The 24751-nt window shown below is 39.9% G+C and overlaps 1 protein-coding gene across 2 annotated transcripts in view; it reads right to left on the reverse strand.

Moving 5' to 3' along the window:
* The window catches only part of PIGU (phosphatidylinositol glycan anchor biosynthesis class U), a 116183-nt gene that overhangs the window by 52669 nt on the left and 38763 nt on the right, over positions 1 to 24751 (reverse strand). For both annotated transcript variants that reach the window (XM_023550163.2, XM_003411669.4), the window contains exons 3-6: positions 18227 to 18286; positions 17282 to 17344; positions 6818 to 6927; positions 4535 to 4635 (exon numbers count right to left, since the gene is read on the reverse strand). In XM_023550163.2, coding sequence (XP_023405931.1) covers positions 4535 to 4635; positions 6818 to 6927; positions 17282 to 17344; positions 18227 to 18286 — 334 coding nt within the window. The remainder of the gene's footprint in view (positions 1 to 4534; positions 4636 to 6817; positions 6928 to 17281; positions 17345 to 18226; positions 18287 to 24751) is intronic.

Below are 24751 nucleotides of genomic sequence, written 5' to 3' on the forward strand. Positions count from 1 at the left end.
TTCAGCACCGAAAGGCATCAGGTACTTTAGAAGATGGAGGTGACATACAGAGATGAAAATCAAGTGGAAAGTTTGTATACCGACCAGTCAGAACCCTAAATATCATCCTGTCTATTTGTAGTCAGGTGATTATCCCTACACATCCCGGCCCCCTGACTTACTATTTCACCCCCAAGAGACCACAGGCCAGTTGCAGAGAGAATTAACTAAAAAAAGGCACAGGTCTCGAGGATACTAAGTACTGTGATAGGCTGAGGAGAGTTATGGGCTAAAAGGCAATGAGATTACATGGAATTCTACACAGTGAAATCAGCATATGTTCCTGTTTCTGCTCTCAGAACTCCAGCAGCCAGTCATATACAACCCCATCTCACCCCAACCACAACTCTGCCACCCCCATAGAAAAGTGGAGAATTCCTCTCTGGAAAAACCGAATAATTTCAGAAGAAAGTAAAACCTATGGATGATGACATTTAAGGTATGGTTCTTTGGAAATATACCTTGGTACATTTTTCCCCCTAAACCCTGAGAAGTTATCTTTGCCTTAGTTCTCTGAAGGAGCAACTGAGGGGTGGGAGGGTCTCCCAAGCTGTTTTCTACCCCAGAGGGTGTGTTACTTTTGTCCAGGTTGATTAACATTTCCTGGGTAAGCTGTAAATAACTTGAGGCTTGATACTTTTTGTCTAGCCCTGGGCTTCAGTCTGCCCTGTGACTGGTCTATTCTATGCACTTTGCAGGGACTGGTCTGCTTACTACACAAATTGAGTGACTTGCCATCCACCAAGGGGATTGGTTAGATCATGGTCCTGCTGGGAGGGCCATGCCTTGAAATTAATAAGGAGTCTGCTTATATAAGCAGCCAACACACAGAGGTTTTGTTAGAGGCAAGAAGAGAGAAGAACTAGAGAAAGAGGAGGTGAAGAACCTCCTAAAAAGAGTTCTAACACTGGAGACAGCAAGAGGCCCAGAAGGGGGTCTGCAGCAGTCAGTGATGACAGGCCTGGAATGGGCCCTGCAGCAGAGCTGGCGTTGATAGTAAAAAGTTGCTCCTAGGAAAGCAGCTAAGAAAGCTGAGCAAGCTGCCACACATGCTTAGAGCTGGGCCAGTTAGTAGTGGAGAAGCTGATGGTGGGGAGACCTGAAGGCAGAAAGGCCTGCATGGATGACAGGTGGCATGTACAGCTGAAAGGAAGTCTACACAGCCAAGAGGGTGCATACACAGCCAAGAGCGGCCATGCATGGCCAAGAGAAGGGCCTGCCTGCTTGCATGTCAGAGAGGAGCTGAGAGAGCTGTCCTGTACCAAAGAAGTGAAGGATGTACTCTCTGCCTTAGGGGGAGCTTTCTGAGCCTTGCCTACATGCTTCTTGATCCTGATCCCAAGTTGTAGCCTGTCATTTCAAAGTTGATCCTGATCCAGAATTGTAGCCTGTTACATCCTTAATAAACCACTTAATTTTAAATGTGGTCTACGAGTTCCATGTGATCAATGCAATGAATTATCAAACCCAACAGAGTGTCATGGGGGGAACAGCTGGTGTCAGAAATGGCAAACAAGTTGAAGAATGGAGGTATGTCTGATGTCCACCTCACAGGAACCAGCTTCGTGCTGATCCTGATTCTTACCCCTCAGGAATCTAGACAAGTGTTAGATTACACAGGGGTACCTCCAACAAAAAAAAAGTCGGCCCAATGCCAGGTCTCCCTACAGAAAGGATGATCAATCAACAAGCCCTGCCCACACACAGGATCTCCAATCAACATGTTAGTGTTTAATTCTTAAATATAGACAGCCAAGGATTACCACACATAAGAGAAAATCTTCCAAAATTAGTCGAAAATAAACAGAAAACAACAACAACAACAAAAGGATCAAGAGGACAGGGAGACTATGCCTGGAACAGACAGAAACTCAAAAAATATAATCAGAGAGATACAAAAGGATACTATGGCAATAAAATAAGAATTAAAAAACCAAACCCGTTGCCATCAAGCTGATTGCAACTCATAGCGACCCTGCAGTACACAGTAGAACTGCCCCATAGGGTTTCCAAGGAGTGCCTGGTGGATTCAAACTACAGACCTTTTTGCTAGCAGCCGTAGTTCTTAACCACTACACCATCAGTGTTTCCACAATAAGAATAGGATGCTTCAAAGAAATAACCAGAGACCAAGAAAGAACTAAAAAAATATAACAAATAAAAAATTCAATAGAAGAGTTGGTAGATAAATACAAAGAAGTATCACAGAAAAAATAAGTCAAAAAGATGGAAAAATCAATAGAAAAAAAAAGAAAATTAGAGCAATCAAGAAAGTACAAATTGGCAAAAGTTGTGTGATATATTTACAACAAGGACAAAAAAAGAAAAGCAGCTGCTGAGGCTGCTTATGTACAACCAAACACCTCATGAGATTTGGTTCATTGGTTTGGAGATTTAGGGTCATGGTTTCAGGAAACATCCCAGTTCACTGGCCTAATAACGTGTTTAGTGCTTCTTTTCTACCTCCTTTTTTTTTTTTTTTTTTTACTTCCTTGCATAGTGCCCCAGGTCTTAAAAGCACAACAATTGGTCTCTATTTGCCTAGAGCAACAGAGGAAGAAGGAGAGTCAGGAATAGAAGAAATGGAATGTGTGGCTAATCTCCAAGAACAACTGCCTCCTTTGCCACGAGCCTAGAAGAACTGGATCAAGAAGAACTGGATGGTGTTTGGCTACCATTACTGAATATTTTGATCAAAGATTCTATAGAAGAATCCTGATCAAAAGGGAGAAAATACAGAACAGAATTTCAAATTCTCATAGACTCCAGAATTTCTGGAACCATGGAGCCTGGATGACCCCCTGAAACTACTGTCCTGAGATAATCTTTAAACTTTAAGCCAAAAATATCCCCTAAAGTCTTAAAACCAAACAATAGTTTAGCTTAACTAGTAAAGAATGTCTGCCTTGAGCATTATGCTCTTTTAAGATCTATCTATATGGAATCAAACTGACAAAAGCTATTCAAAAGATTAGACAAGAACCTTAGAGGGCAGTAAGTTTATGTTAATGGGAAACGGAGAGTAAGAATGGTTGCACAACTCAAAGAATGTAATCAATGTCCCTAAATTGTAAATGTAGAAACTTGACTTGTGTATTTTTTGCTGTGTATAGTCTCAACGGCAAAAAATAAATTATTAAAAAAAAAAACAAAGTCCAACATTCAAGAGAAGTTCAAAACAAGAGGACAGAGAAAACAAAGAGGAGAGAATTTGAAAAACAGTATAAGAATACTTTCTGATACTAAAGGGCATCTGTCTCCAGATTGAAAGGGTCTATGAAATACACAACATAATGAAGTAAAAAAGACCCATACCAAGGCATAGAATCATGAAATTTCAAAACATGAAGACAAAAAGAAGTTTCTGAAGGCCTTCAGAAGAAAAATCAGGTTACATTTAACAACATCAAACTGCTCAATAGCAACCAGGATGCTAGAAGACAGTGAAGCAATGCCTTCAAAATTCTGAAGGAAAAAATTTTCAGTATAAAATTCTATACCCAGCCAGACTATTAATTTGGTATTGGAGTAGAACAAAGATATTTTTCAAACATGCAATGACTCAAAATACGTATCTCAACAGCCTTTCTTAGAAAGCTACCAGAGAAAGTACTTCAGCAAAAGAGAAGAAAATCAATAAAGAAGAGAAGGAATACAGGGAAGAAGGGATGCAGCATAGGAGAATTATAAAGTCCCAGTCTGATGGTTTTGCACCGGAACAGAGAACAACTGGGACAGATTGGGGCAGGATGGAATATGTGTGAGAGAGGTCTTCAGAAAAATAATGGAACTGACAGACTATTTGATGTGTTTAAGCATTTGGAAAAATCACTGTTAAGCACTGACAGATGTCGTAGAGAATTTGGGGAAAAAATAGTGATTGGTACAAAAAACTGAACAAATCAACAAACAAAGGCAATTATTAAAAATAAAATTAAAAGATTATGTACGTACCATAAGGAAAAGTAATCATAGTTTCTACTTTGCCCAGCAATGAATAATACATATATAGTCATAAAATACAGGTTTCAATAAAAACTGATTGAATCAAAACTATAAGTCCTTTAGGATAATGGGGCAAAGAAGTAGGAAAAATCATAGTCTAAAATTCATAATCTATAAAATAACAATACAAGATCATACTTAAAAATACGCAAGTAAATACCACCAAAAGCCAGAAAGTAATGATTTCAAAGAACTCGAACTGGGGATGGGCAGAGAGAAGCAGAGGACTACTATTCTCATTATAAGCCTTTTAGAACTTTTTTTTACACTACATTAACAGTGACTCTCTGAGTGGTAGAATTTCAGGGTGTTTTAATTACTTTTTTTTCTCTTATTTAAATTTTCTAATTTTTCTATAATAATCCTATATCACTTATATAACCTTTAAAAATGTTAAAGGTTGCAGTGTTTAAAACAAAAAGCTGCAACATGCATTACAAAACTGCACAAATCAGGCACTGAGCTTCATGCTCTTCCTTCAGGGCCTTACCTTTTATTGTAGCCAAAATGAAGAAAGCAACGAGGGTGTTGTTGATCGCGCAGGTAGACTTGGCAACACAAGACAAGACCGTGTAGGGATTTAAGAGATAGCTGGGAAAGAACACATATATTTGGCATTAGTAATCCTGGTCAATGAACCAGGAAGTTTTGGCCACCACAGCCAGGAAATTCAAGAGATTTACTAAAAGTATATTCAAAGGAAGGCAAATTCTTCTCCTTTACTTGAGTCTTCCCAAGTAAAAGAGAATGAAGTGGGAGTTGGGGTCAATAAGTAAAAGGTACCAAACACTGACTACTTACTCTGTGCCATGTGGTATATGTAAAAACATATTTAATCATTATAGAGATCCTATACACTAGCAGTAACATTCCCATTTAGCAGATGAGGAAACTGAGATTCAGGAGGTAACTTGCTCAAGGTTTCACATGCTAGTAAATACATTCAAAAGCAGGTCTTCCTAACTCTAAAGTTCATGTTCTTTCTACTACTTCAGACTTTAAAAATGGTAGCATTCTACCAATTTCCACAAAGCCACATCTTTAAGAATGGTTATAGCTGTCTCTGAAATATCAGGAAAGTACTTTTTTCTCACCCAGGTTCCTAAGCTCTAACACAGGCTATACTAATCCAAGAGGTCAGAGCAGCAGCTTAGACTTAGCCCTTTTGGTAGTCAACCAGTATCCAATAAGCCAGACTCCAAAGGTAGAATAAGTACCTGCCGAATTCAACAAGCCAGCTGCTATAGAACGTCACGGGGCAACTCGATCTTCACGGAGAATAAGCCAAAAATACCTAGTCTTTTCCTCAGGTGGGAAGGAACAGGCTGAGAATATGAATTTGAAATGTTTGTGGGTAGGAAAATCTTAGATAGTCATAATGGATATTATTTTTATTTATTTCTGTTCTGTTTCCACAAAGGATGTGAGGTAGCTAAAAAGAGAATATATAATAAAAAATAATAGCAAAATAAAAATAGAAATAAAGAATCAAGACCAGGGAAAAATATAACTAAAGACCCAAATAGGGTCTTCTACAGTACTATAATAATCTAGCTCTGAGTTTCCTGGCAGACACAGTGAAAAAGGAGACCAGTTACATAATTATGATTATCAGACAGGAGGAAAAATACCAGTGTCTTAGGAAGAGATGATAACTATTATCTGCAAATAAAGACCTTAAATCCAATTCCTCCCAGGGCTGTAAGATTAGCAGCTCTAAAGCCAGGACTAGAAATTTTTGCTACTTTTTTTTTTTTTCCAGCAATTAGAGATATGCTTGTTACACAATCTTTAAAGAAGTGGTTGCTGTTATTACAAAACTACCTCCTAGAGAAATATGAATCCATAAGGGATTCATAATGCTGCTAAACCTCTGGTTCCATTAGGTAGTTCCCACCAGTATTTCTGAAATACATAGATGTAAAATGATACCGCCAAACTGTTTGGTGGGGTAGGGGGAAGTCAATTCTAAAAGCAGGTGATCTTCAAGGAGAAACTGCATGACCACTTTTCTAGGATACTGAGATTCACATACAAGGCAAAGGGATGGATAAGCTGTCCCCATAAAATCCCTTCTAATTCTGAAGTTCTAAGGTCATATTTTTCCATGAGGAAACTTGTCTGTCTTGTTTACTGTGTATTCCTAGAAACTAGCATATTATTAATATTCAGTGACTATTAGTTGACCAAATAATTATTCATATTTGCCTATCTCAGGAATATAAATGGGAATAACCTGAAAGAATTGAACTTACTGGCAGCACTGGGTACTCCTAGAGAATTCTTTCACAGAGCCTCAGTAAGTTCCACCCTTCCACATTGGTCACCCAACTGGGATGGGTCTGAATTTAGCACTTACTTCAGTATTCTGAATTACAATAGGGAGATTAAGTTGTACAAGAAACATATGAGCTGCTTGAAAAAAGCAACCAATAAAGATCAGAATTTTATTCAATCCATTTATCAAACTTGAAGAATTTTTTTGGTAGAAATACTGGTTACAAGTGGGCTGGAGCCCAGATCAGCACCAGGTCAAAAAAGCATTTGTGAAAGGTTTGATTGTGCACATCCCTGTGTGAGTCTTTGTCCCCACAAGGACAGAATGGCTCTGTGTTTTTTGCTGGCTAGAACCCAGCTGTGCAACAGAACTATAACAAATACTTGATGACTAAGACTGCAAATCTCAAAAATACAACAAACAACACAGGAAAATCTCATCAGATTTTCCTCGCGTTTGCTGGCACTAACCCCTGTTTTGTGAGGGAATACTTACAACAGGGCTACTTTCAGAGGGATGTAACGCATTTCCATAGGGGTTCGGATGAGTTCGGCCACATCTGGGGCATACTGGTCCAGTTCTAAGAGAAGTTTCTGCTTTTTAAACTGGAAAAAATGGCAAAACACATGAAACAAATTACTTCCCACTGGTTTTAGGATGAAGACAAAAATCCTTTCCATGGCCCGCCTGGCCCTGCTGGACTGGCCCTACCTCTCTAGGCTTATCTCACACCCACTGCCCTCCCACTGTCTGGGTTCCAGCACCATGAGCATACCATGCACCTCCTGTGTCCAGAGCTCTGCATTGGTCTGGAACAATCTCTTCTCCTCTTCCCCTAGTTAACTCCCACATAGCCTTTAGATCTCAGCTAAATTGTCACTTTCTCAAGAAGGCATACTTCACCTCCTGTGACTAGGTAAAATCCCCCTATTATACAAGCTCTTTCATAGTACTGTTTACATGTATAACTGTTTTATCTACTCATGGGATCATCTGACTAATGTCTGTCTCCCTCCCTAGACTACAGGTTCCATGAGGACAAGGCCCATGTTTGTTTGCTCACCATGAATTCCCAACACCTGGCACACTGAGCAATCAATAAATACCTGGTGAATGACTGAATGAATGACTGAGTGATAAGTAAAGTTCTTAGCCATTTTGAAGAGCTATCATCAGTGGCCTAAGTTCTAAAGTTCCATCAGCGAAGTGAAATATTTTCACACAAAGTGGAATGATCCTGTGAATATCACAATATCCTGGGTTTTCTTCCTCACTCTCCTGTTTAAAGTTTTTGACTTCCATAGAGGAAGGGGGAAATAAGGAAGAAGGCTAAGTGTGGCTGGCAACTAGAGAGTTAAGAGGGAGTGGGATGAGGGCAGAAAGCTCTCACCTTCCCCTGGTGTGTCCCAACAAGTTCCTGGGTGTATCTGAGAATGAAAAAAGGTTGGGCAACTGTACAAGCAAACATGGGTTAGAATATAGATGGAAAAAGCCTCTGAACCTAAAACGGCTTACGAACTTAATGGTCCAAAAATCTTATTTAGACTGTACAAAATCAATATGCTGCAATATTTTGGAAAACACAGTATTTCAGAGGAACCAAGGTAGCAAGCACCTATCTGTGCAAGATTAAAGATTTAATGATGAGAAAACAGACCACAATAGAATATATATTTCATTGTACCATTTACATAAAATTAAAAGCATGCAACATTATATGTTATTTAGGAATACATACAAATATAGTAAAAGTGTAAGACCAAGAATACATACAAATATAGTAAAAGTATAAAACACTAAATTCAGAACAGTGTTTACTAGGAAGAAGGGGATAAGAGATGAAACTATCAGAGAGAGGCAACTGTATGTGTAATGTTTTATTTTTTTAAGCTGAAAACAGATTCAAAATGATGTATTACAGTGTAATAAACCCACTGCCGTCGAGTCGATTCCGATGGACAGTGTAATAGTCTTCATATATTTTTGCATGTCTTGGGTATTTTACATTTTTTAAAATTTTAAGTTTTAAATAATATTTTAAAAGAGCATCTTTCAGTTTAAAACAAAGTAGAGGGGTCATCATAGGGATACCCCAGATTTTTTGCACAGGTTTAGGTAGAAAACTTGAACTTCAAAAATCTCTCTTTGATCACCTCTGTTCTCACAGTTGGCAGAAACTTTAGATAGTTAAGTGGCGGGAATGATCATCAGTAAGATTTCTGCTGCCATTCACAGCTAATTCACAGCTAGGGTTGTTTAATTTAAAGGACAAAACATACAGCAATTTTATCAAGAGAGAGGGGTACTGACTCAGCACACAAAGCTTAGTGAGGACAGCTCCAGCAATAGTAGAAGGAAGACGGTTCCTAGCTAAGGGTTCTGGAGATCTGATGCAAAAAGGAGGTTGCGTGGAGGACGTGAGATCCAAAAACCAGGCTGATGGAAGGCAACAGAGAAGTCGCCCAGGGACAGCCAGAGAGACAGGTGGGAATGCAAATGCATTCCCCAGTCTGAAGGCCAGCCAGCAAGGCTGCAGTGAGAAACAAGGCAGCTAAAGAGATATACAGACCCTGGGCAAAAGTAACACTATGCCAGCAATGAAAGAAAAATACTTTCCTTGTAACTCCGGTCTTCAAAAATACTTTAAAATAGAAAGACTTTATGAAAGGAGACCCTTCAGGAAGGTAGGTTCCCCAGAGTCTCTGCTACCTCCCTTTTCATCTCTTGGTCACACAGCACAACCTCATAGGCCCGATACGCAGCTCCCCTAAGCACAGACAAAATCTCTTCGAAACATCTCCATTGCATCCAGCTAGAGACAGAAAGTTGGCTAAAAACTAAGGAAAATTTTATATACGGGGAAAATATTATCCCATGGCTGTCAAGTCGATTCCAACTCACAGCCAGCCTATAGGACAGAGTAGAACTGCCCCATAGGGTTTCCAAGGAGCAGATGGTGGATTCAAACTGCCGACCATTTGGTTAGCAGCTGAGCTCTTAACCACTGCACCACCAGGGATCCAGGAAAAAGAAAATATCAGGAGTATAAAAATAAATGAGGTTTGGTACTACAATTTAAAACCCAAAGATAAATATTTCTAGCTACATTCAACAACCTTGACAATGATGAGCTATAACGAGCTCACAGGAGAGGTTAAAAGTGGCCTGAAGGGTATTTACATGGGTATGTTACCTTTGTGATCATTAATCAAGTTGTACACAGATGGCTATACACTTTTTTATATGTATGTTATTTTTTCATAGAAAGATTTCTAGGGTGGAGTCCTCCTCCCCTTCTACCCATTCCCACATGCTTACCCCTTGGAAGATTTGATTTTGCAGGGATATAATTCACCTACTTCAAATAAAGGGCTTTTTCTAAACATTGAAGCCATTTCTACACCCAACTGGATTCCCAAAAACCCTGGTGCAGAAGGGAGGACTCCACCCCAACCCCATCTCCAACTGTTAGCCTCAGTACATTCCAACTTCAGGGGCCTATACTCCAAGTTCACAACCCCCGAATTACATCAAAGGAATACAGGTTTTTCTCTCTCCCTATCACACCACCTGCGGCTTTCTAAATCACATTCTGAGTTTCAAATAGGAAGTACGATCTCAGCAGAGGTCAGAGTGAGTCACACAACATAGGCTAGTTTTGTTTTTGTCAGGTGAGGCAATCTAAAATGCTATGATAATCAAGTGGTCACATTCAATCAGCATTCATATTCACTACCAGCAATACTAACATGCTTCCATAAGCATGGAAGATATGCTGTAAAATACATGCCAATTCTGACAAAGTAGAGAAGATTCAGAGGAAGTCATGAGCTGATACTCTATCCAAATCAATAGAATATGTTAGTATCATCAAAATCTACAACTTAGAATAAGGTAATTTTTAACGCAGGAAAAATAAAACTCTTATTCTGACCAAAAAACCTAACTGGCTATCTGAGGACAGAAAACAAAAACATTCCAACTGATAATTCACTCTCCAGAGATAAAAGGAAAGGAAGCAAACAGAGTTAGGGACCTCATACCACCAAGAAAGAAGTGCCGGGAGCAGAGCACGTCCTCTGGACCTGAGATTCTCCCAGACCAAGGGAAAAAGGATGAGGAGGACCTTCCTCCAGAGCCGACAGAGAGAAAGCTTTCCTCTGGAGCTGAGGCCCTGAACTTGCACTTCTAGCCTACTAAAAAATACTAGACTGTAAGAAAATAAACTTATCTTTGTTAAAGCCATCCACTTGTGGTATTTCTGTTATAGCCGCACCAGATGACTAAGACAGCACTCTAGGCAACAGGGACATGCTTTCCTCCCAAACACTCAGGGACAGCTGTCAGCCCCCTGCCTTGCGTGACCCTCTACTGCAGCGAGATACCTGTGGCTATTCTAATCACCCCTGCCCATCTAGGACTGCACCACCAGGGATCCAGGAAAAAGAAAATATCAGGAGTATAAAAATATGCTGTAGGTGAGAGCCTGCAGCACACACTTGGTGACCCACTACCTGGACACCTGAGCTGAATCCATACAAGAAAAGTAAACAGATTCCTGGGCTCACATACCTAGTAGCAGCTCTAACTACCTAATGACAGAACATGAGAGCTTCAAAGGCGCCAATAATCAAACTAGCTCACACGACCAGCCTATTTGGGCATATCAAAACAAAACAAGAAGCTAAGACACAGTAAGGAAACATACAATAAATAAATGTAATAACTTATTGATGGCTCAAGAGACAACAGTCAATAACAAATCATATGAAGAGGCAGACCATGATGGCTTCAGCAAGCACCCAAAACAAAGAATCAAGAAACCTTCTAGAAGAAGAAAACTTCTTAGAATTATCAGAGGTAAAATTCAAAAGATTAATATATAGAGCTCTTCGAGAGATCAGGAAAGAGATCAGGCAAAACGCGGAACAAGCCAAGGAACACATAGACAAGGCAACAGAAGAACTTAAGACGGTTATACAAGACCATAATGACAAATTTAACAGGCAGGAAGAATCCACAGAGAGACAGCAAACAGAAATCTGAAAGATTAACAATAAAGTTTCAGAATTAGACAACTCAGTAGAAAGTCATAGGAGCAGAATTGAAGCAATGGAAGGCAGAATTAGTGAGAATGAAGATAAAGCACTTGACACCAACATATTTGAGGAAAAATCAGAGAAAAGGATTTAAAAAAAAAATGGAGAAACCCTAAGAATTATGTAGGACTCTATCAAGAGGAACAACCTATGAGTAACTGGAGTATCAGAACAGGTGGGGAAAACAGAAAATACAGAGAAAATTGTTGAAGATTTGTTAGCAGAAAACTTCCCCGATATTGTGAAAGATGAAAAGATATCCAAGAAGCTTGTCGAACCCCACACAAGCAAGATCCCAAAAGAAAGCCACCAAGACATATTATAATCTAACTTGCCAAAACCAAAGATAGAGAATTTTAAGAGCCGCTAGGGATAAACGAAAAGTCATCTACAAAGGAGAGTCAATAAGACTAAGCTCTGACTACTCAGCAGAAACCACGCAGGCAAGAAGGCAATGGGGTGACATATACAAAGCCTTGAAAGAAAAAAACTGCCAACCAAGAATTATATATCCAGTAAAACTGTCTCTCAAATATGGTGGCAAAATTAGGGCATTTCCAGATCAAGAGAAGTTTAGGAAATTTGTAAAAACCAAACCAAAATTACAAGAAATACTAAAGGGAGTGCTCTGGTTAGAGAATCAGTAACATCAGATAACAACCCAAGACTAGAACACAGGACAGAACAACCAGGTATCAACCCAGATAGGAAAGTCACAAATAAATCAAAGCTAAAACACTGAAAATAGGGAAACAGAGACGTCAATATGTAAAAGGTGACAACATTAAAACAAAAAAGAGGGACTAAATAATGTAGTCATAGATCTTTCATACGGAAAGGAAGTCGAGGCAATACCAAGAGATAAAGGATTGGTTTAAACTTAAGAAAAACAGAGGTAAATATTAAGGTAACCACAAAGGAAACTAACAATCCTACACATCAAAATAATGGGTGCTTTAAATTAAAGGTATCTCTCCTATTGACAGTGAAGCCTGACTTTGTTAAAAATAACTGAAACCTAGTTTTATTACCCTCTCATAAGCTTTTACCCCCTCATTAAAAATGTTTTAATTGGAGTATATATATGGTATTCTTATGAGAGCTGAGCAGACAAAAATAGGAACACATATGATAGATACATATGATGTTAGCACCTCTAATCAACTTCCATCTTTTGTTAAAACTTACTTCATTATGTACAACCTAACACCTCATAGGATTTGGTTCCTTGGTTTGGAGGTTTAGGGTAATGGTTTCATGGGACATCCCAGTTAACTGTCCTAATAACGTGTTTAGTGCTTCTGTTCTACTTCCTAGTTCACTCCGTAGTGCCTGGGGTTTTAAAGGTTGAAAGTGGCCATCCAAGTCTCAACAGTTGGTCTCTATTACCTGGAGGAACAGAGGAATAAGAAGAGTCAGGAATAAGAGGAGGATATGGAACGTGTGGCTAACTGCCTCCATAAACAACTGCCTCCTGTGCCATGAGACCAAAAGAACTGGATAGTGCCCAGGTACCACTACTGAACATTTTGATTACAGATTCCATAGACGAATACTGTTCAAAAGGGCAAAATGCAAAACAGAATTTCAAATTTTCATGGACTCTAGACTTTCTGGAGCCATGGAGGCTAAATGACCCCTGAAACTACTGCCCTGAGATAATCTTTAAACCTTAAACCAAAATATCCCTGAAGAAATCTTAAAACTGAACGATAGTTTAGCTTAACTGGGGAAAAAAAATGCCCACCTTGAGCATTATGCTCTTTTAAGATCTTGGAAAAAAAAAATTTTTTTTTTTTTTTAAAGAACTATCTACACAGGATCAAATTGACAACAGACAGGAACCTTAGGAGGCAGTAAGGTTATGTTATGTTAATGAGGGAGAAACAACTCAGAAAAGAAGAGTGAGAATGGTCGTACAACTTAAAGAATGGAATCACTGTTGCTAAATTATACATGTAGAAACTGTTACATTGGTGTATGTTTTGCTGTGTATATTCTCAGCAACTAAATAAAATTTAGAAAAAAAAAACATACTTCAGTTTTACATTTTGGTTGAAAAGATCTGGCTGACTTTGTTCTTAGATGAAAGCTACCAACCCTCCCTTGGATATTGGTAAGGTAGGGACTCAGCAAAAAAGAAGATCCTCGATGAGATGGATTGACACAATGGCTACAACATGGGTTCAAACACAGCAATGATTGTGAGGATGGCACAGGTTTAAGCAGTGTTTTACTCTGTTTGTATATAGGGTTGCTATGAGTCGGAACCGACTAGATGGCACCTAACAATAGTAACATACATATATACAGAGAGAAAGCCCTGGTGGCACAGAGGTTAACCACTCAGCTATTAACCAAAAAGGTCAGCAATTCAAACCCACCAGTCACTCTGCAAAAGAAAGATGTGGCACTCTGCTTCCATGAAGATTACAGCCTTGGAAACTCCATGGGGCAGTTCTACTCTACTACAGGGTGCTATGAGTCGCAACTGAGTCGACAGCAATAGGTTTGGTTTTGTTATGTATATATGCATACATGACTACCATATATATATATTTCTGATTGACATATACAGTCACATGATAGTCATATACATATTTGTGGTAAACATATATAGACTATATAGAAAAAAATATAGATTCATAGATATAAACTATATATACAGTGATGGGTGTAAACATGAATTTATTTTTCCCCAGTGCTTTATATTGAAAATTTTCAAACTACAGAAAAGTTAAAGGAATAGTTCAATAAACACCCACATCTAGATCCACCAGTTTTTAACATTTTGTCACATTTCCTTTATCTCTACACATACTTTTTTTTTTTTTGGCCAAGCCATTTGAAACACATCACCTTTAAATACTTTAGCATAGGCTTGAGTGTTGCTATGGTGCTGTAAGGGTTAATGTGTCAACTTGGCTAGGTCATAATTTTCTGTGGTTTGGCAGATATTATGTAATCATTCACCATTTTGTGATATGATGTGAGCAGTCAGTAAGCTGAAATGGGCAGTTCCTTGAGAGTGTGGCCTACATCCAATATACATGGATGCTCTGGCAAAGCTCACTCCCTCTCAATCCTGCATCCCACTGGTCATCCTCTGACCTCCGGTTCTTGGGACATAAGCCAGCAGCCTGCCACCAGATTTGGGGATTCACCAGCTCCCACAAACCCGTGAGCCAGAAGCCTTCCGCCTGACCGTTTTAGGGTTTCATCAGCCCCTGCAACCACGTGAGTCAGGAGAAGCCTCCAGTCTGAAGCCTGGCCCACAGATTTGGGGCTTGCCAGCCTCAACAAATGCGTGAGCCATTCCCTTGAAATAAATCTCTCTCTATATATTTATATATATGCTTCACTGGTTTTGCTCCTCCAGCGAACCCAGGCTAAGACAGATGCTGAGTGGATTTTAGCAGAGCTTCTAGACTACGACAGACTAGGAAGAAAGGCCTGATAACCTACTTCCAAAAAAAAAATCAGCCAGTGAAAACCCTATGGATCACAATGATCCAATACTGTCATGCAGAGGGTCACCATGAGTCAGGGACCAACTTGACTAACAACAATAACAATAGCGCCTTGAAAAAACAAAGACTGGGATCTACAAACACAATCTATCTTAGGGAAAAAAATAAGCACCTCTAATTTATTTCTGGATTCCTCAGTTTATGAATCTCATGCCCAGTTGTTTCATCTCTGACCCTCAAGAGAAAACTGTTACAGCATTTTACCTCAGCCCCCAAAGTTTTCAAGTTACACTCCTTTAGTTTAAGATGTACACTCCCTGGTCTTAGTGATGCTAAGTCTCTAAACGTAGTTCTTAATCCTTTAGGGGAGAAGTCAAGGACCTCTTTGAACACCAATAACAGCAATGGACTCTACTAAGAAAAATGTCATATGCACATACACATAAAATTTTTATATCATTTCAAGGGCTTCATAGACCCCTTAAGCCTATAAAGAGACTCCAAGTTAAGAACCCCAGTTTAGATAGACGACGAATTCTAAAATTTTAGATCTCTTTGAGATCTAAAATTTTAGAATTCATCATCTTTATTCGTTACTAGTGACCACTGCCACAGAACGGCAGACTGCTATTCCTGGTTCTATTACTTGGTAACAGAAGAGAAAATGAACCATAAACAGATAATACGAATGAGATGAGGCATTCTCTCACCCCAGTCTAAAACCGATCAATGGCTCCTAGCCAATCAAGGAGGAATGGAGCCAGTTTTTTTATAACTACATGGGCAGTCCACGTGGATAATCTGCTAACTCTCTCAGAACCCAGGAAAATGAGAGCGGCCCCAGTAAGCAATTCTCCTGCGCTATTATATATGGATTAAGACTAACGTTTACATCGATAACGTCTAGTGTGTTAACAATTCTTCAATAAGCATTTAATACATGCCAAATTTTCCAATTAAGATTGCTCTCTCCAACGAGAACGGGAAGGGAGGGAGGGAGGGAGGGAGAGGGATATTCACTATTAAGATAGTAGGTAAGTTTTATTTTAGGTGAAGGGAAAGACAATACACAATACAAGAGAGGTCAACACAAACGGACTAAACCAAAAGCAAAGAAGTTTCCTGAATAAACTGAACGCTTCAAAGGCCAGCGTAGCAGGGGCGGGGGTTTGAGGACCATGGTTTCAGGGGACATCTAAGTCAATTGGCATAAGAAAATCTATTAAGAAAACATTCTGCATCCCACTTTAGAGAGTGGCATCTGGGGTCTTAAACGCTAGCAAGCAGCCATCTAAGATGCATCAATTGGTCTCATCCTGCCAGGAGTAAGGAAGAAAGAACACCAAAGATACAACGTAATTACGAGCCTAAGAGACAGAAAGGACCACATAAACGAGAGACTACATCAGCCTGAGACCAGAAGAGCTAGATGGTGCCCACCCATAACCAAAGGCTGCCCCGACAGGGAACTCAACAGAGAAACTCTGAGGGAGCAGGTGAGCAGTGGGATGCAGACTCCAAATTCTCATTAAAAACACCAGGTTTAATAGTCAGACTCGGACTGGAGGGACCCCGGAGGCCATGGTCCCCAGACCTTCTGTTAGACCAAGACAGGAACCATTCCCAAAGCTAACTTTTCAGACAGGGATTGGATTGGAATAGCGGATGGAAAATGATACTGGTGAAGAACGAGTTTCTTGGATCAAGCGGACACATGAGACTATGTTGGCATCTCCTGTCTGGTGAGCAGACGTGAAGGCCGAGGGGGCCAGAAGCTACCCGAATGGATACAAAGAGAGAGAGTGGAGGGATGAACTGTGCTGTCTTATTGGAGGGAGAGCAATTAGGAGTGTATGGCAAGGTGTATGTAAATTTTTGTATGAGAGGCTGACCTGATTTGTAAACCTTCATTTAAAGCACAATAAAAATTAATTAAAAAAAAAAAGGTTGCTCTCTCCAGAGAAACAGAAACTACATTGGGAACCCAATTTTCCCTGGAATAAGCATAATACATTGAGTTAAAAGCTATATTTATTTTCCTTTGAAAAGAAAAACTTGTGAAAGGATAAGAAGACTTTCAAGGCTCCTCATTAATATAACTGTAGTCAAACTCTGCTTACTCCAGAAAGTCTGAACTTGCATAAGCATGTGGAGATTAGCAGTTATTAATAAGTTACAGAGATTGAGCTGACCTTTCTAGTAGTAAAGCTGTCTTGTGGGATTGAGTTTGGTCATTCCAGGGCTGGTGAACAGGCCACAAGCTTCACTCCCACTCCTTGGCATTTTAAAGCAGCCGGGTCCTTAAACACATGACCTTTCACTCTTCATAATTAAAGAGGCCAGCAGGTTACCAAATTCCATCAGCTTTGTACCACCCACTGACTACTCACCACAAGTTTATTGAAGTCCTGGATTGCAAAATACAGGGCAATAGCAGTGAGTGCGTCAGTTATCTGTCAAAAGAAAGAGTAATAATAAGAAACAGAACCCAATTAGTATAGGAATAATGGAATGCTGTCAGGGCCTGGAGTTTCTGGATGGCAGTGGACTAATCAGTATTGAACTCTTACACAGGCAGAACCACTACCATTTACCACATGCCCCATCTTTGACTATCCAAACATAAGGCCCTGGCATAGTTCTGAGTGGAAAACCCTGGAGATTAGGACCCATCTAGGCCTACTTCCTTGTGGTCTCCTACATCTGCCCTGACATTGCAAGTTATCGGTGTTTTCTATGAAATGAAACTAATGCACAATACTGTGCAGGCTTGATATATGTCAAGTGCCTAGCACATACTAAGTCATTATAATTTTTAAGGAAAACCTCAGTGGACCTCCTTGGTATTTTTTGACCCAGATTTTCAACCCTAGATTAGGCAAGAGTTTCAAATTATGCCTCTCAAAATACAGCCCTGCCATCTCAATTTTGGAGGTTCTTGCCCCTGAAAGTCTCATCAGGTCTATGTTCTCTCCCATAACACCTCACAGAATCTTTCGATGGAATGCTTAGGAAATTCAGGATTCTCTCCATGCTAGCACCACAATTGAAGCCAATCATGAAATCTTGGAGCTAGAAAATTCAAGACTACATAGTGTAGAATCCTAATTCTAGAAAGAATAAGGAAATGGAATTGGCCAGGTGTCAGAGACTATTCCTTCCACTTCCATAACACTGTCAAAGTTTCATGAATTTAAATTAAAGGTGTAAGTTTTTACTTTTATTTTCTGAGAAACTCCTGAACTTCTAAAACAGATTTTTTCTTAAAAACAGAAGACAACTAACTGTAAAATTCAAAATAACTACATATAGATTTTATAAAGAAAAGTACTTACCATAAATACCAATTCAGCATAGTCAATCAGGAAATGAAAAAGGTATATTATTAATGGAGTCTACAAGAGAAAAACAAAAACAAAAATACAGTAAGTTAAATTTTACTACTACTATCAGTTTCCAGAAGAAGGGGTAGAAAAAACTATTCTATCAACAAAAATTGCTTTCTTAGAATAGTGTTCTTTGCTAGTTGGCAGTATTCTTTTGTGCGATTGGGGCTATTTGCCAAATTGAGTAAAGGGAATAAACAAAATCTGACATGTTAAATATCTGTTGAGGAACTGTTAACTCACTAAAGGTATGAGGTGAACTTTAGTTCTAAGAGATACACAATGGTCATGGGAAACTACATAACAGGACCAAGATTATTTAACAAAAGAATCAGGAAATGGTTTCCCTTCTTCTGTTCTTTAAGGAGTTTGTGCAAGATTAGTGTTATTTCTTCCTTTAAGATTTGAGTAAATTCACTGCGAAGTCCATCTGGACCTCGGTTTTCTTTGAGAGAAGATTTTTCATAACAGTCAATTTCATTCACAGATAAAGCACTATTCAGATCTGCTATTTTTTCTTTGTCAATTTAGGTAAATTGTGTTTTTTAGAAATTTGTCCGTTTTATCTAAATTTTCAAATTTATTGCCATAAAATTGTTCATAATATCTTATTTTTTAGTGTCTGTAGGATCTGTAGTGATGTCCACTTTTTCATTTCTGATACCGGTTAATTTGCACTTCTCTTCTTTATCTTACTAGAAATTTCTCAATTGCATCAATCTTTTCAAAGAACCAACTTTAGTCTTTACTGATTCTCTCTATTATACTTTTGATTTCTATTTCATTCATTTCTGAACTTAATTCTTCAACATTTTCTGCTCTTAATAGCTTTTTCTTTTTTAGCGATATCTACATCACTGATTTTCAGGCTTTCTCCTTTTCTACTGTATTCACTTAAGGTAATTAATTCCTCTATGAGTACAGCTTTAGCTGCAGCACATGAGTTTTAATATGTTGTTTTCTTATTATCATTCAGTTCAAAATATATTCTAATCTGCATTGAGATTTCTTCTTTAACTGACAGACTACTTAAAAATGTACAATGTTTATGGACCACAACTACCACACCCTCCAGCAGACTGAGTCCAGTACAACTAGAGGGTCCCCAGCTATCACCACTGTCTGCTCTGACAGGGATCACAATAGATGGTCCTGGACAGAGCTGGAGAAAAATGTAGAACAAAATTCTAACTCACAGAAAAAAGACCAGACTTAACTGGTCTGACAGAGATTGGAGAAACCCTGAGAATATGGCCCCCGGACACCCTTTTAGCTCAGTAACGAAGTCACTCCTGAGGTTCACTCTTCAGCCAAAGATTAGACAGACCCATAAAACAAAACAAGACTATAAAGAGGCACACCAGCCCAGGGGCAAGGACTAGAAGGCAGGAGGAGACATGAAAGCTGGTAAGAGGGAACATAAGGTCAAGAAGGGGAGTGTTGACATGTCGTGGGGTTGGTAACTAATGACACAAAACAATACATGTACTAATTGTTTAATGAGAAGCTAGTTTGTTCTGTAAACCTTCATCTAAAGTACAGTAACAAAAAAAAGTACAATCTTTAATTTCCAAATATTTGTGGGATTTCTATTTATATTTTTATAATTGGTTTCCAGCTTAATTCTACTATGGTCAGAGAAAATTCGTGAAGCGTTCCATATTTTTTGGAAACCCTGGTGGTGTAGTGGTTAAGTGCTATGGCTGCTAACCGGAGAGGTCGGCAGTTCAAATCTGCCAGGCGCTCCTTGGAAACTCTATGGGGCAGTTCTACTCTGTCCTATAGGGTTGCTATGAGTTGAAATCGACTCGACGGCAGTGGGCTGGTTGGTTGGTTGGCTTCTAGCTTAATTCTACTACGGTCAGAGAAAATACTCTGTGTGCTTTCAATCATTTAAAATGTTTTATGATTTATGGTCCATCGTATGATATATACTTGAAATGAATGTACACACTAATGTTTATGGATACAGCATTCTATATATGATATTTAGATTAAGTTTGTTAATGATGTGTTCACATCTTCTATATCCTTACTGATTTTTTTGGTCTGTTTGTTTTATCAGTAACTGAGAGAGGTCTGTTAAAAAATCTCCTATGACTGCAGATTTGTCTATTTCTCCGTTTAGGTATATCAATTTTACTCTATATATTTTGAAGCTATGTTGTTGTTAGGTGGTGCTGAGTCAATTTCAACATATAGCAACAGAACCAAACACTGCCTGGTCCTGTGCCATCCTCACAACTGTTGCTATGTTTGAGCCCACTGTTGCTGCCACTGTGTCAATCCATCTTTTTTTTGGTGTGTGTGTGCTCTAGCTGAAAAGTTTACAGAGCAAATTCATTTCTCATTCAAGTTTATACACAAATTGTTTCCTGACACTGACTGCAATCCCACATTGTGTCAGCACGCTCTCCCTTTCCTTTTCCACCCCAGGTTCCCCTGGTCCATTCATCCAGTTTTCCCATCTCTTTCTCGTCTTTGTTTTTGGGCAGGTGTTGCCTATTTGATCTCATATACTTGACTGATCTAAGAAGCACATTCCTCACATGTGTTATTTTTGTTTTATACACCTGCTTATTAATCTTTAGCTATAAGGTGAACTTCAGGAGTGACTTCAATTCTGAGTTAGAAGGGTGTCCAGGGGCCATAGTCTCCGGGGTTTCTCCAGTCTCTGTCAGACTAGTAAGTCTGCTCTTTTTTGTGAATTTAATCTTTTGTTCTACATTTTTTTTCCCACTCTGTTTTGGGACCCTCTGTTGTAATCCCAGTCAAGAGTGGTTCAGTAGTGATAGCCAGGCACCATCTAGTTCTTCTGGTCTCAGGATTATACATAAAAAAAAAAAAAAAAAACCAAACCCAGTGCCATCGAATTGATTCCGACTCATAGCGACCCTATAGGAAAGACTAGGACTGCCTCCTAGAGTTTCCGAGGAGCGCCTGGCGGATCTGAACTGCTGACCCTTTGGTTAGCAGCCGTAGCACTTAACCACTACTGCCACCAGGGTCTCCAATAGGCTGTGGTTTATGTGATCCATTAGTCCTTTGGACTAATTGCTCCCTTGAGTCTTTAGTTTTTTTCACTCTCCTTTGTTCCAGACTAGAACAGACTGACAGTTGTATTTTACATGGCTGCTAGCAAGCTTTTAAGATCCCAGATGCTACTCACCGAAGTGGGATGTATAACATTTTCCTTAAGAACTATGTTGTGCCAATTGACAGTCTATGGTCCTTTGCCTTCAAGCCTGGGAACTTTATCCCATGAGGTGTTTAGTTATATCTAAGAGGATTCCCTGATTATACCATTTCTGTGCTCTATTGTCTATATTATTGGAAACCCTGGTGGCATAGTGGTTAACTGCTACAGTTGCCAACCAAAGGGTCAGCAGTTCAAATCTGCCAGGTGTTCCTTGGAAACTCTGTGGGGCAGTTCTACTCTGTCCTGTAGGGTCGCTATGAGTCGGAATCAACTCGACGGCACTGGGTTTGGGTTTTTTTTTTATTATTATTATTAATATATGAAGACCAACTACAGTTATTTATTTAGAAATTTCCACCACCAAACATGTATCTGCTGGTGAGTGTGCTCCCTCACCTGCTCCCTCACCTCTTGGCATATCTATATATCTATCTAGGTATCCATTCATGGGTTATTGTTTGTTATCAGTCCATCTCTTTAAGGGTCTTCCTCTTTTTCACTGGTCCTCTACTTTGACAAGCATGATGTCCTTCTCCAGGGACTGGGTCCTCCTGATAACATGTCCAAAGTATGTGAGACAAAATCTTGCTATTTTTGCTTCTAAGGAACATTCTGGCTATACTTCTTCCAAGACAGATTTGTTCATTCTTCTGGCAGTCCATGGTATAGTCAATATTCTTCACCAACACCATAATTCAAACCATCAGTTCTTCTTCAGTCTTCTTACTCATTGTCCAGCTTTCGCATGCATATGAGGCAAATGAAAATACCATGGATTGGGTCAGGCTAACCTTAGTCTTCAAAGTGACACCTTTGCTTTTTAACACTTTTAGAGGTGCAATGGCTTACTTTTCTTTTTTTACTATTGTACTTTAGATGAAGGTTTACTGAACTAGCTTCTCTTTAAAGAGTTAGTACACATACTGTTTTATGACGTTGGTTAACAACCCGACAACACGTCAACATTCTCCCTTCTTGACCTTGGGTTCCCTATTACCAGCTTTCCTGTCCCCTCCTGCTTTCTAGTCCTTGCCCCTGAGCTGGTGTGCCCCATTAGTCTCGTTTTGTTTTATGGGTCTGTCTAAACTTTGGCTGAAGAGTGAACCTCAGGAGTGACTTCGTTACTGAGCTAAAAGGGTGTCCAGGGGCCATACTCTCAGGGTTTCTCCAATCTCTGTTAGGCCAGTAAGTCTGGTCTTTTTTTGTGTGAGTTAGAATTTTGTTCTACACTTTTCTCCAGCTCTGTCCAGGACCCTCTATTGTGATCCCTGTCAGACCAGTCAGTGGTGGTAGCTGGGCACCATCTACTTGTACTGGACTCAATCTGGTGGAGGCTGTGGTACTTGTGGACCATTAGTCCCTTGGTCTAATCTCTCCCTTATATCTTTAATTTTCTTCATTCTCCCTTGTTCCCAAAGGGGTGAGACCAATGGAGTATCTTGGATGGCCACTGTCATGGATTGAATTGTGTCACCCCAAAAATATGTGTCAACTTGGTTAGGCCATGATTCACAGTATTGTATGGTTTTCTTACATTTTGTGATTGTAATTTTACGTTAGAGCAGATTAGGGTGGGACTGTAATACCACCCTTACTCAGGTTACCTCCCTGATCCAAAGTAAAGGGAGTTTCCCTCGGGTGTGGCCTATACCACCTTTTATCCCTCAAGAGATAAAAGGAAAGGGAAGCAAGCAGAGTTAGGAACCCCATACCACCAAGAAAGCAGCACCAGGAGCTGAGCGTGTCCTTTGGACCTGGGGCCCCTGCGCCTGAGAAACTCCTTGACCAGGGGAAGATTGAGGACAGATCCCTTCCTCCAGAGTCAACAAAGAGAGAAAGCTGTCCCCTGGAACTGACACCCTGAATTTGGACTTGTAACTTACTAGACTGTGAGAGAATAAATTTCTCTTTGTTAAAGTCATCCACTTGTATTTGTTATAGCAGCACTAGATGACTAAGACAGCCACTCACAAGCTTTTAAGACTCCAGGCGCCACTCACCAAAGTAGAACGTAAAACGTTTCCTTTATAAACTATATTACACCAATCGAGCTAGATGTTCCCTGAGACCATGGTACCCACAGCCCTCAGCACAGCAATTCGGTCCCTCAGGGAGTTTGGATATGTCTATAAGCTTCTGTGACTTCGCCTTGTACAAGTTGTGCTGGCTTCCCCAATGTTGTGTACTGTCTTACCCTTCGCTGAAATTACCACTTATCTATTGTCTATTTGGAAACTCTGGTGGTGTAGTGGTTAAGTGCTACAGCTGCTAACCTAAAAGGTTGGTAGTTTGAATCCACCAGGCGCTCCTTGGAAACTCTGTGGGGTGGTTCCTCCCTGTCCTATAGCATTGCTATGAATTGGAATCAATTCGACGGCAGTGGGTTTGGTGTTTTTGGTTTATTGCCTATTTAGTGTTTTTCCATCCCCACCTCTCCCCGCCCTTGTAACCACCAATATTGTTTCCTTTTGCTTGTAAACCTTTTGATGAGTTTTTACAGTAGTGATCTCATATTTGTCCTTTTGTGACTGACTTATTTCACTCAGCATAATGCCCTCCAGATTCATCCACAAGGGATTACTTTTATATGGCCTTACTTGCCATGGTCTTATACCTCCCACCAAATGACTTGGCGAGACTATGCAAATGAAGTGCTCGTGGCCCACAAGCAAGCTAGATAGCTTGCTAATAATACAAATAAGGTCCATGGCATCCTTGTAGGGGTAGAACCACGTGAATAAGGTGTATGGAACCCTAACGAGGAGACTGGTTAGTTTTGCCATCTGCTGGGCTTAAATGAACCATCCCAGAGGTGGAACAGGGGACCTCACAAGCACCAAGAAAGAAGAGCCCGGAATGGAGCATGTCCTTTGGACCCAGGATCCCTGTACTGAGAACCTCCTATATTCAGGGAACAAAGAAAGAGAGTTGTAACACAGAAGAGAGCAGAGACAGTGGCACAAGAAAAGCAGAGGCAGTAGAGGCAGCAGAACCAAGAGACCTGCAGAAGATGGTGCGGTGGGCTTCTCAGCCCACTCAGCAAGAAAGCTGAGTGCCTCTGGGCAGGAGGCTTCCTGGTGGAGTAGGGTGACTCCACGTACTTATACACAGAGCTAAAAGAGCTTTGTAACACCAAGGGGCCAGAGAGGTATATACCTGAGGGCATGGCAGAGAAGAGGCTGTACTGATCAAAGAACTGTATCCTGAGCATTTTGTTTGTTTTTGTTTTGTTCATAGCCAAAAGAGCTGCAACACTTGCCCGAACAGGGCAGAGG

This window comes from Loxodonta africana, chromosome 24 (genome assembly GCF_030014295.1).
Source record: "Loxodonta africana isolate mLoxAfr1 chromosome 24, mLoxAfr1.hap2, whole genome shotgun sequence".
In the NCBI taxonomy this organism is placed as follows: Eukaryota; Metazoa; Chordata; class Mammalia; order Proboscidea; family Elephantidae; genus Loxodonta; species Loxodonta africana.